Here is a 13,090-nt window from a genome sequence, read left to right as displayed (position 1 = left end):
CTGAAACAGCGGGCTTACCGGACCTCGCCTGACAAGAGGGAGGAAATAGACAGACAGGTAGCGACCCTGCTGGCGGATGGGGTGATTGAGGAGAGTTGTAGCCCCTGGGCCTCTCCGGTTGTTTTGGTGAAAAAAAAGGTGACTGGAGATTCTGTATCGACTATCGACGGTTGAACAGTGTCACTGTAAAAGATTGCCATCCGTTGCCTCGGGTGGATGAAACGCTAGATGCTTTGACCGGGTCCCGTTGGTTTAGTACTTTGGACTTTTCCAATGGTTACTGGCAGATTGATGTGGCCAAGGAGGACCGCCCAAAAACTGCTTTCACTACTGGGCGGGGCCTGTACCAGTGGAAGTCCATGCCTATGGGTCTCACTAACGCACCTGCCACCTTCCAGCGCATGATGGAGCTGGTTCTACGGGGGCTCCCGTGGCACGTGTGTATGGTGTATTTAGATGATGTGTTGATATTTAGCCCTACGTTCGAAGAGCATGTAGCCAGGTTGCGAGAGGTGTTCTCTCGAATCCGAGCAGCAGGTCTGAGGCTTAACCCTCGTAAATGCCACTTGGCCAGAGATCATGTGGTATTCTTGGGCCATTTAGTCTCCTGTCAGGGTCTACAGCCAGACCCCAGAAACACAGACAAGGTGAAATCCTGGCCCACGCCACAGTCGCCCACTGAGGTGAGGGCTTTTCTCGGTTTATGCTCTTACTATCGGCGATTTGTCAAAGACTTTGCTCATCGTGCTGCTCCACTGCATCATTTAACATGTAAAGGTGTTTCATTTGAATGGAACAAGGACTGTGATGTGGCCTTTAAGTATTTAAAGACAGTGCTCTCGTCGGCCCCAGTGGTGGCCATGCCGGACTTTACTGTTCCTTTTAAAGTGTACACAGACGCCTCTATGGAAGCTGTAGGAGCGGTGTTGGCTCAGGATCACGGTGGGCTTGAAAGAGTAGTGGTGTATGCTAGCCAGTCGTTGACTAGCACCCAGAAACGCTGGTCCACATTTGACAAAGAGCTGTGGGCGGTGGTATGGGCCATTCGACAGTTCAGACACTATCTTGGGTCCGCCACCTTCACCATAATAACGGACCACAAACCGCTATTGGGGCTTCGAGGTTTGGCCATTGATAAAGATCCATCGGGGAAGAGAGCTCGATGGATCCTGGAGTTGGATCCTTACAACTGGGTGTTGCAGCACAAACAGGGCCAACAACACACAAATGCGGATGCGCTCTCAAGGCGCCCCAATCAGGATGTGGACAGTCTTATTGCAGTGGTGAATGTGGTGGACACATCTTGCCAGTCCCATGTCTCGGGTCCACCAGGCTCGTTCCCCAGACACACTGAGTCTAAGGATGAAGGCCCGCAACTGACAGGGTTATTGAGTGACACTGGGGCCTTAACAGTGCAACAGCGGAATGACCCCGATATCAGGGTGGTGCTAAACTGGTTGGAACAGGGAGGCTCTCGTCCAGCCCGGGGACAAGTGAGGAGAGGCTCCCAGTGGCTCCGAAAGCTGTGGACTGAGTTCCCGAGGTTGTCATTGGTGAATGGATTGTTGTGCCGAACTGTGAACTCTTCTCCGGTAGGGAAAGCACTGTATCAGGTGGTCGTACCTGCATTCCTGGTCCCTGACATTTTATATCAGTTGCACGGTGGTCCAGTAGCGGCACATTTTTCTGCTGAAAAAGTGTGGGAGCGGGCTAGAGGCCTCTGTTACTGGCCATCTATGCTCAAGGACATTCGCCAGTGGTGTGAGCAGTGTGTTCCGTTTCAGACTCGCAGGAGTCCTGTGCCGAAACATCATGCCCCGATGGGGGGATTGGAGTCTGATCGCCCTTTTCAGAGGGTTGCTATGGACATTCTGGAACTCCCAGTGACATCAGAGGGGAGCAGATACGTGCTGGTGATAGAGGATTATTTCTCTAAATTTGTCAACCTGTATGCTCTGTTGGACCAAACTGCTCACTCCGTGGCTCAGTGTTTGTTTGAAGACTATATACTGTTGCATGGCATCCCTGAAACTGTTCACAGCGACCAGGGTCGACAGTTTGAAGCGGAGATTATACAACGACTGTGTACATTATTGGACATTGATAAAACGCGTACTGCGCCATACAATCCCAAGTCAGATGGTATGGTAGAGCGGTTTAACCGTACGCTCATTGATCAGCTGGCTAAGTCATTGTTGTCCTGTGGGGGTGAGTGGGACAATTATTTGAAGCAAGTAGCTTTTGCATACAACACGACCGTGCATGCAAGCACGGGGTACACTCCTTACTATCTGATCCACGGCAGGGAGGCTCGTGTTCCAGTGGATGTGCTGGTTCCGAAGCAGGCAGTGCCCTCTGATCTTCCCCTGTCACATGCGGACTTTGTGTCAGCTATGAGGGATCGGTTGGAGGTGGCCTTTGCCAACACGAGGCAGAATGCAGCAGTGGCTCATGAGAAACAAAAACTTTATCACGACACCAGTACCCGCCATCAGCCATACTTGACGGGGATCTCGTGTGGCTTCATAACCCTCGGGAGGATAGGAAGAAACTGGCTCCCCATTGGAGGGGTCCCTTCAAGGTCTTAGCTGTGTTGGACTCAGAAGGGGTCACGGGTCATGTGTACCGCATCGGTGACCTCCTCAGTGATGGAGCACCCTCCCAAGTGGTTCATTACGATCGGTTGAAACCGTACACCTTGGGTTTGATTCCTGTCCCATCCTCAGGGGTCCGTCGGTGTCCCACGTTGGACGCATCCTCGCGGCTCGGGGACGAGATGACCGAGGTGATGGAGGCTGGGTCATCTGGGACTGTTTCACGTGCGGGAAGGGCTGTTCGACCACCGGGTTGGTTTAAGAACTTTGTCTCTTATTATTGAATGTTGAATAAGGAAAAAAAACTTTGGGTTCTGAGGTTTTTTTTTTTTTTCTTTCTTCTTCTGGTGGTGGGCCCTTGTTGGGGGAATTTGTGTATGACGTTTTGTTGTGAGTTGTTATGCTTTGTTGCAGTTGATGAGGGTTGTTGTTTATGATGTTGTTTTGACTTATTGTTATTGTTAATAATTTTTTTTGTCTCTCCGCTTCTCTCTCTTTTCATGGTTTTTTTTTTGTTTGTTTGAAAATGTGGACGTTTTTTGTGTGTGTGGGGGGAGACATGTAACCCACTTTTATGGGACTTTTATTTTGAAGGTGCTGCTGACAGGATGTGATGTTTGAAAAGAGAAAAAAAACAACAGAAGTTGGAGCGGAGTTGTTAATGGTGTTATGTTAAAATAAAGCGACCCTGAGAGTTCACAGTTATCAACCTTTTCTTGAGCAACCACAATCCTCTATCTTCTCCCGTCTCTTTCTGGAAGGCTCGGTTACAATATTCTTGTCAGCAATTGGACAGCTGGTCTCGTCCTGTTTGGGTGATTGAAAAACAGCACACAGCCTCCGCCGCTCGGCAGAGATCGGCAGAGACCAATATAGATGTATATATATATATATATATATATATATATATATATATATATATATATATATATATATATATATATATATATATACATGATTTATTTTTGTTACAAAACACACAATTAACTTAGAATATGTGATTATTGTTAATTTTATTTTTATTTTTTTTTATAAAAATTAAAAACACGGAAAAACTGGGAGGGCGGCGCCCTATCGCCCTCTACTGGCCAGCCGCCACTGATGAAATCATTATTTTAATGTTTAGAGCAGCAGGAACTCCGAGAGGCTGCAGGCGCATCAGTGAGTTTGCGGCCGCTGCGCAGGAGGAGAGGGCTGAAGCAGAAACTATCGTTGTTAAAAGAGATGTGTTTAACTTTGAAAATGTGGGCGCAATTTTAATTGTCAAAAATTCCAGCGAAACAACCCCCCCAGAAGATACTTTTTACATTGAGCCTACATGTCAAGCTCTGATTGGCCGAACACATTTTAAAAACATCAAGTAAAAATTGTTTCTCATTGAACCTGCTCTTTAAGCAAAGGGAATTGATTTTTTTAGGTTTTATTTTTTATGTTTTTGCTGTCACATTTTTGATTTATTTTGCCAATATTCCCTTTTATAACCCCTGATTTTTTTGTCCATATACCAATTTGACAATAAATGTATATTTTCACCTAGTGTGTAACTCTGTTATAATCATAGTGCACACCCACTCATACAACTTATAGCTCAAAACAAAAGTGAGCCATATTTTTAATCTGTCATGCTCCCTATACACTGATCAAAACCACAACTAATTTCTGTAACTATCAGAGCCTTCAGAAACTCAGTTTAAGCTTCTCTTTAATGCATCTTGTTGTTGATGATAAGCAACGATTACTTCCTTGTATTTTACTACTGTCTGCTGCTGTCAGGGAGTAAAAGAAAAATAAGCCATCTGGTTACCACCGTTAGCCACAGGAATCAGCTTTAACATTTTCTTTTTGAATTTGGTTCCCTTCACACTATACCAAAGTGTCTGAAGCACAAAACGCTGTGGTCATGTGATTGTTTTGATCCTCATATATTTGACCAGAAATAACTTGAACCTGAGAAACGTCAATAGAAAAGTTGTTGACCTAGTCACATTTGTAAAATCTCTGGGTTTAATTTCCTAAGCAGAACAATCCTGATACTGAAACGCAAAAGAGTTGAGTGACCTGTGCCAACTCATTTTTAATTGTTTTACTCTATATGACAACAGCACCTGCAATCATTTTAATAACAAAATTAAAGAAAATGTCTTGAAGTTTCACTTCAATGTATTTAGAATGGCCTGCCCTGAGAACGCCTTAAGGTACCACTGAAGATGCTGGAGGAAATGGGAGGGGAAATGTCCAACTGGGTTTCCCAGGTAGGGCTGATGTTTCCTACATCCAGATTAACAAAAACAGGCATAAATGTTTAAACGCATTTAACAGTTGTTTTGCTCAATGACGTTCATTTAATTTTAAGGTGAAAACAGATTTTGTGGCTCCTTATGCGTTGTATGTAGCAAGACAGATGGAAAAAAAAACTTTCTTTCAATTGCAAAGGTAGCACACCGTTGTTTTACACAATTTATAATCAATATATATTCCATCCATCCATCCATTTTCCTCTGCTTGTTGGGGTCGGGTCATGGGGCAGCAGCCTAAGCAGAGAGGCCCAGACTTCCCTCTCCCCAGCCACTTGGGCCAGCTCCTCTGGGGGAATCCCAAGGTGTTCCCTGGCCAGCCGAGAGACACAGTCCCTCAAGTGTGTCCTTCCTGGTTGGAAATCCCCAGAAAACCATAGCAGGAAGGTGTCCAGGAGTCATCCTAATCAGATGCCCGAGCCACCTCAGCTGGCTCCTCTCGATAGGGAGGAGCAGCAGATCTACTCTGAGCCCCTCCCAGATGACCGAGCTTCTTACCCTATCTCTAAGGGAGAGCCCAGACACCCTGGAGAGAAAACTCAGTTTGGCTGCTTGTATCCAAGATCACATTTTTTCTGTCACTACCCAAAGTTCGTGACCATAGCAGTGAGGGTAGGAATGTAGATTGACCAGTAAATTGTGAGCTTTGCCTTCCAGCTCAGCTCTCTCTTCACCACGACAGGTCAGTACAACACTTTATCACTGCAGAAGCAGCACCAATCTGCCTATTGATCTTGCACTCCGTCTTTCCCTCACTCGTGAACACGGCCCCGAAATACTTAAACTTCTCCACATAAGACAAATACCTCATCCATTTATGTATCCCTTTTGTTTTAATATTAAAAATTATATGTTTGGAATTTAGGGAAGCAGCTGCTTTGGCACCCTTCAAAAATTAAAAAGTGAAAATTGAAAGTGTCTATAGGTGTAAATATGTTTCCTGCTTTTAATATTAGCTGTTACATTTGTTACTTGCTAATTCCGTTTCTCATTTCCCACCTCTACAACACATTGATGGTAATGGCCCAAGTTTGTCCAACATCATGTGTGCAGTGTTTTGTTATGTAGCAGACAGCCCTGTCCTCAGCAGTAAAAGATAGCTATTTCTGCCTCTCCACCCTAACACATAGAAAGAGTAAGTGCACTTTACTGCTGACCTAAAATAAAACCAAATGCAGCTTAATAACTTGGTAAATGGACTCACTAACTGGTGCACTTTGTGCACACACGAGTGGCTCATTGCTATTTGCTGCCCGTCATTGACAAAACTGCTACCAGCTTCTGCCTTAAGTCCACCCAGGCTGGACAGCAGCCCGACACACAAGGAAGGATGTTTCCAAATCAGCCTAAGCCAACTAATTAGCCTCCAGTTATATTTGTGAGAATGGTAAAGCCTGCCATGTTAGAAGGATTTTGACTATTGCAAGAAAATATTTTGTCATTTTTGTAGCTTGTCTTTTATGCTGGTTAGGTAGAACCACACAGTAGGGATCATGAAATGTTCACATATAGGTTTATGTCTCATCACTGTCAAAGTTTGTTTAATAATAGTTATTTAACAACACCATAGTATTACTTCCTCTTAAGATTAAAAATGTTAGAATAGAGGCGCTAATAGAGCAAGTGTGTCAACACTTTCTTATTAAGAGTAGTGTTACTATGCTACCAAAATGTTATTGGTAACAAAACAATTATAATACCATACCATACCATCATTTATTTATGTTGTGCATTTAAAATGCAGCATAGGAGCTGTCCAAAGTACTGTACAGGCTAAAAAAAAACCAATAATAAAAAAACTGTTCTTATTGAATTATTAAGCTTGAAATACTTCAGCAATAATTGAACTACCTCACATGACCTAAAGACAAATTTAAAGAACTGGTTTTGATGAAATTCAATACAAAAACCTCAACTATCTTCAGCACAAAAAGTATGTCTCCACTAACACAAACTAAAATGATGGTGATCCAGAGCCCCACTTAGACACACCTCTGTTGTGTTGTGCAGGGCTTCATAGACTCTAGTAGCTTTTCCACAGGCCAGTTCTTCTGAACTGTTCTAAGGTGCAGGAAAACTACGAATGCTCCAATCTGATAACATGATGAGATTTCTGGCCCAATCACGCGATGGGAATAGCGTGAAAAAGATTGGATTTAACCATTTAAAACAACAAATATGACAGTTTAAATGAATCCTGAGATATAGATTTTCAAATAGAACAACAATGGTTTTGTTTTAATCTCAACAAGTTCCTTTACATCAGTATTCTTTGTTTCTTGGAAATAAAACAACCTCATCACCTCACACAGTTCATGGCAGGCGGGGGTACAGAAATCATGGGTTTTATCAATGTCAAGGAACCTTGCCTTGATGTCTTGGTCCCACCCTGGTTGCCTAAGAGATATGTCATCAGGAACCGCCAAGGCGTCTTACAATGTTCATGTGCTACCGAGGCGTCTGTTTTCCATTTAAACAGCTATGTTTAGCTAGCTGACCAAGGATACATGGGAGGTGTCTTGCAACCTGGCCTTGGTCAAAAATATCCGAGAATACAGTGCCGTATTTTCTGAAGGATGGCGGATCAGGAGAAAGCAGCTGTTTCGGGAGCAAATTTCTAGTTTAAATGTAAGTCAACTAATTGTAGCTATCAGACTAATATCTAAAATGTTTTTTAGATCCAAAACCACTATACATGGTGGGTTAGTTGCATAGTAGCTACAGCCTTGGTGGCTAGCAGGTAGTAACTTGCTTACTTATTTAATGTAACCAATATATACACAACTAAATGTATGACTGCTGCGAGAGCCCTTTTAAAATTTTCTTTGACCAATGAAAGACAGTGTTCTTGTAAGCAAGGCACCTGGCCTAGCAAGACATTGCCTTGCTGGGCAAAGCACCTTGACATTGGGAAACCCCCTTAACATGCAGCTGTTAGCTTGTAAGCTAACACAGAGCTAACGTGTCTACACAGTGGAGCTAAATGTCTGTATTTTGGTGGTATTTTAAACTGGACTGTGTAGGCAGAATTACAGCCATTTGTAATGTGTGCACACTGGGCAATCAACATACTGGAAAAGACAGCTGCATGATCAGCAGCCTTCCAAACAAATGACATTCTACTTCAGCTATTTTCCCGTCATGCATCGCCACAGCCAATCACAGGGGCGTGTCCAGGGAGTGGCCTGGGGTAGCACATGCCACCTTAGGAATCTGATTGGCCACCCCAGGTGCCACCACACTAATTTACTTTTAAGTAGGCTTTTCATTGTCCACAAAAGGCTTGGGGGTAAAACAAAAAAAGCATAACCATTGGTGACACCCATGCACAAAGCTGTGCCTCACCTAGGCCACCCCATTTTAAAAGATCTGGACACGCCACTGGCCAATCATCGGTCGGCATTAGGTCCCATTTCACATTGGTATCTCTAACAAAAACAAGGAGCCAGCTAACAGTGAAATATGCATTATTAAACACAGAGAAATAGCAGATAGACTTCAAAATGTTGGGGTTTTACATTCTGCAGCACCTGAGCTTACTGCACCAATCACTGGCATGAACATGCAGATTTGCCATTGGGCGCTGGTGAGCATAACAGCGTTGCCGCGATATTGAGTGGGTTCCTCAACCTCTAAATGCAACTGCAGTCAAAATTTTAATTATCATGTCATTCCATATGCCTGATATTGTTAAAAAATCATAATATAATGTGTGTTTTTTTTGTTGGGCAAACATCTTTTTCAGTAGAAATGAATATACTGGGGGGCAATCGAAGACCCATCCAAGATGACAGGGCAGTCCGAATATGATGTCTGTGGCCCCAATAGCTGACAAATGTGCCGAGAAAAGTTAGCCTGCTGGCTGGGACACAGCATAACTCCCCGGGAATGTGCATCACTCAATACAGCTGCATATTCAGGAGGTAAACAATGTAAAATATAAGCAACTCCGCTACTTTAAAACATATTCAATTTTTATCAATGTGCTTCCTGAACAAGGAATGTTTTTGCCAGATAAACTAAGGACATGAATACAGAAATAAAACACTACACCTTACTAATAAAAAACTTAAAGGAAAATTTAGATGTATTTTCCTTTTTTCTTTTTATTTTGATGCTTTGCTGAAGTATCAGATCAGGACTTGGTACTCAAATGACTTGGACTCGTATCATGAGCAAATCAAATGTAATCGAAACTTCCCTAAGGGAAACGGTTATGAATTTTCGTCAACCAGCCCTTTGTTTTTCCTTTCTTGAAAACATATAACTTATTTAAAAAATGTAATGATCTAATATAAAAATATTAAATTCAACATTTTGTTTTAATGCTTTAATTTTAGTTTTTTAGGTTTTGATTATATTCTGAGGACTTTTCATCAACCAAAAAGTTTTTTTTTTCCTTTCAGACAAGGAACATTTTGAAAACAGTGCTCCTTTGGACACCGCTGTTTAGTTTTAATGCACAGTGAGCTGTAAACTCACAAAATGTTATGTTTTTATCAACACCAAGAACCCCTAAAGCACAAAAATACCACAAAGCTACTCTAGTATTTAAAGGAGCTGCAACATAATCCAGGAGATTTTTTTAAAGACAACAGTGGATGTATTTTTTCTGTCAAATGCATTTTTAAATGTATTTTGCTTTTTAAAGGGCTATACAGGATTTGAAACAGCTCAACTTTTTCTTTGGAAACAATTTCCCGGCTGTATTAGAATAAAAAAAAATCAATCTGACGCCTACACATAAAACAAATGAGAACAACATTTACAAAACAAACCACCCCGGGTTTCACTTATGATTCATGGATTGTCCACAGCAGAAAGTAAAGTGAGTCACAAAAACATCATCACCAGTCAAGGCTACATAGATGTTGCATGTAGTGTTTAACATGCAGGATGGTGATTTAAGAAACTGTTAAGTGGATTGAAACAACAGCCATATCCTAATTAATAAAAATAAAAACAACTGATGTTTTTCATGGGTCAATAAGATATCACTAATTTTATTTTTTCATTCAGAGAGGGAAGTGAACATATAAACAGCCGCGTGGCTCTCTAAGGGCCTGCTGATCCCCTCTCTGCACCTGTTTCACCTGGCATTTGTAGAGTGCTGCCTGCTGCACACTGCAAGGCCAGCACAAGTCATCTGTTGCTATTATTGACTTGTTCAGAGCCTACAAACAAGAAGTTTTGTTTAACCATAAAAAACATTGCCCATCACTTTTTAAAGGTTTGGATTTTTATTTTTTTCTGAAAAGGTAAACATGTTTGGCATTTATAGGCAGAGAAGCTGTATGAGATATTTGGATCTCTAAATTCTTCTCACAGCTTTGCTCTCCAGCACACTGTTCTCTTTCTGAGAGGCACATCTCTAATGATATGCTCCATGAAACATAAGTGCATCACATGCTGTTAATGAAGAGGCTCACAATGAGCTGGTGAGAAAAAATACTCTACAACACCATGTAATCACCAAATACTTGTGGGCAAAGGCTTGAATAAATGCAGGAATGTACGTTGGGATTTGGGGTTTATTTCATGCACCCGGTGAGCTTCAATTACACTCAAAGCACCCTCAATTAATTTTGGAGATGCACTTTTGTCCCATGCAACACATTGAGTTCAAACAGCTTTAAGTATGGGAGTTGTGTGTTACCGTGGCTTATATCAAAGTGGTTATGTTTCCTATCGAGGGGCGATGTATGGGGGGGGGGGGGGGGTCCACAATTACTGGCACAGAGCCACCACTGAAGCTGGTTAAGAATGGCTAAGGAGATAAAGCAACCACATCGATTCTAGAGAATATAAAAGAGGAGACCGGAAGAAGAAGAAAAAGAAAAGAAATGTGACATTCTGTTAGTAGGGGCAGCTGGAGTGAGCAGGGGGTGACTCAGGGTTGAGTGACTTTGCGCAGGCGTAAGGGAACCAGAAGGGGCAAATGGTAATTTTAAGTGAGAACAAGAATGTGAAAACATGCGCAGAAATACGGATATGTAAATACGCTGATTACTCACTGAAATCCGCGCACACTCACACATGCATCGTCTTCAATTTCAATGTTCAATTTTGAGACTTGGAGACAAGTGTACATCACCATTGGGTGTTTTAAATGAAGACCAGACCAAAGATCACATCCGATTTTTCCTTTTAAATCCAAAGTTTCGGTGTTTTGCGTCAGCACTGGACAGCGACCGGACAGCAGGTTTCGTGAGAGGGGCGCCCAAATAGGACAATTAATGATTATGCGGAGCCATGCTTTATAAAGTTGACTTGCTTCCAACATGTTACGTGATTTGCTTTCCGATCCACATTACCCTATCCATAAGAGGAGAAGGATAGTTCTCAATTCAAACAAGTAGACCCGTTAGAAACCCTCGTGTTTTCTTGGAGGAATTGCAAAAAACGGAGAAAAAAACAACAACTAATAAAGCGTGCCACCGGGAAATGGTGGGAGAGAGATAGCATTGCAGCTCTGCGACTGACTGGCAACAGTACAGGTTTCAGCCACATTCCACAAGCTTTCTGAACCACTTAAATAAAACCGGCCAGGATTCTCCAGGGGATCATAGCGCAGCTGAAAAACACCAACTACTCCCAACGCAACCTTCTGATCTGAAAAGGTTTCATACAGAACAGATACTTCGCGGGTCTGTGTGAGAGGAATATTGGGGTACTGGAGTATGTTGCAACCTACGCTACCCAAAAAAAAAAAAAAAAAAAAAGGCTGACACAAACTTACCCATATCCGCTTATCAGTTAGCTCCAGCCTACAGGTTTTAATCGCTCCCACTGCGCGACATTCGAGTCGGCATGATGCGCTCTCCACAGACAGGTATCGTCCTAATCCACACGTCCGGTCCCTCTGCGCAGCCGCTGACTCCAAAGCGCACCTGCCCTTTACTCTCCCGGATCTGGATGCTTTATCCGGTTTAGTTCTGCATCTATACCCGTGCAAGTGAACCGGCACGAATGTCATTTAACTGCAGATTAAAGCTTCTTGAATCCGGATTCAAATCTCCATTCTCTTCTCATTCCCTCCGCAGCAAAAAAAAAAAAAAAAAAAAAAAAAAAAAAAAAAAGATCGGTGCCCCTCTTTTTTCAAGTAACTGACAAAAACAGCACTGCAGCAGGCGCAGACAATAACGATGCCAAATCCAAGTAAGTCATGTCAGTCCTAAACGCGCACAAGAAATCCCGTTAACGCAAAAACTTCCCAAGGCTGCAGCATGGTGTCAAGAAAGAAAACGTTATTTTTCCATTAAATGGAGCACCCTGAAGGTTCCTGTTTTAGCTCGTTCGTCTCTGTTCTAAGGGATGCTCAATCCATGCATGGCGCACAGCGGAAAGTAATGGCAGGTTATTCCCAAGTCAGTTTGAAACGCTGTCAACAAGCGCCATGGGAAAGACGTCCAAACATCCACCTTTTTCCCCTCCGATGTTACTTGCGTTCTTGCTGTTGCACGATTTGAAATACAGCGTGACGCTGTTGTTAATCACGTCTGCATGTCAGAGGAACTTCGTCAGACAGGATCGGAATGCCCTCTTCTGGTGAGACGACGATCCGGGAGCTTTTCCAAGGGTGGATCACGAGTTAAACGCGAGGGCGGCATGGTTTTAAAACGCAGTCTGCTCAGACAAAATAGTCAATACATTGACTAACAAACTAGCTTATGGACACTTTGATTTAAATTAAATTGTCTGCATTAGGTTAGCGAGCATTTAAACACTTTTTGAGCTAAACAATGAGTTCATTTTTTTTACTATAGCTTGAACAATCACAACATGGTTTAGGATTTCAGGATGTAGCGTTCAGTTGCAACTTATGACATTAAAAAGCTCAAAAAGTAGTGTTCAAAAGTATTTTGCCCACCATTTTGAAGGCATGCAAGTCTCAAAAGATCTGTCCATGGTGCTGAAATCACATAGAATGAGTCAAGTAGGAACATAGAAATAAAGGCATTTCTGAAACTCGGTTCCTACATTCTTAGTAACAATAATGTAAATTCCTCTCAACAATCAGCACTACGAAACAGCTTTCTACTTAACATTCTCCTCTAACTTGCTTTGGAAATGCAATACCTCCCTCTGTGTCAGCCAGGCTGCTTTTTAAAGCTTGGGTGTATTTAAGGATGAAATAGGCAGCTGAATATTTAATGTGCATTGCATCTGCTGTGGCTTAGTAATCTATGTTGGCTCTTTCTT

General features: G+C 42.6%; 1 protein-coding gene across 1 annotated transcript in view; it reads right to left on the bottom strand.

The window, feature by feature from the left end:
* LOC107396394 (leucine-rich repeat transmembrane neuronal protein 4) overlaps positions 1–11,951 on the bottom strand; it is a 188,927-nt gene extending 176,976 nt beyond the window's left edge. Inside the window, exon 1 of the mRNA XM_015976103.3 lies at positions 11,628–11,951. Within this exon, the coding sequence (XP_015831589.1) occupies positions 11,628–11,631 (4 nt within the window). The 5' untranslated portion in view covers positions 11,632–11,951. The remainder of the gene's footprint in view (positions 1–11,627) is intronic.
* Positions 11,952–13,090: the final 1,139 nt, after the last annotated feature.

The sequence above is a fragment of the Nothobranchius furzeri genome, chromosome 6 (assembly GCF_043380555.1).
Source record: "Nothobranchius furzeri strain GRZ-AD chromosome 6, NfurGRZ-RIMD1, whole genome shotgun sequence".
Taxonomy (NCBI): Eukaryota; Metazoa; Chordata; class Actinopteri; order Cyprinodontiformes; family Nothobranchiidae; genus Nothobranchius; species Nothobranchius furzeri.
The sequence above is the reverse complement of the archived record's forward strand: the minus strand, read 5'-3'. Positions and strand labels throughout refer to the sequence as shown.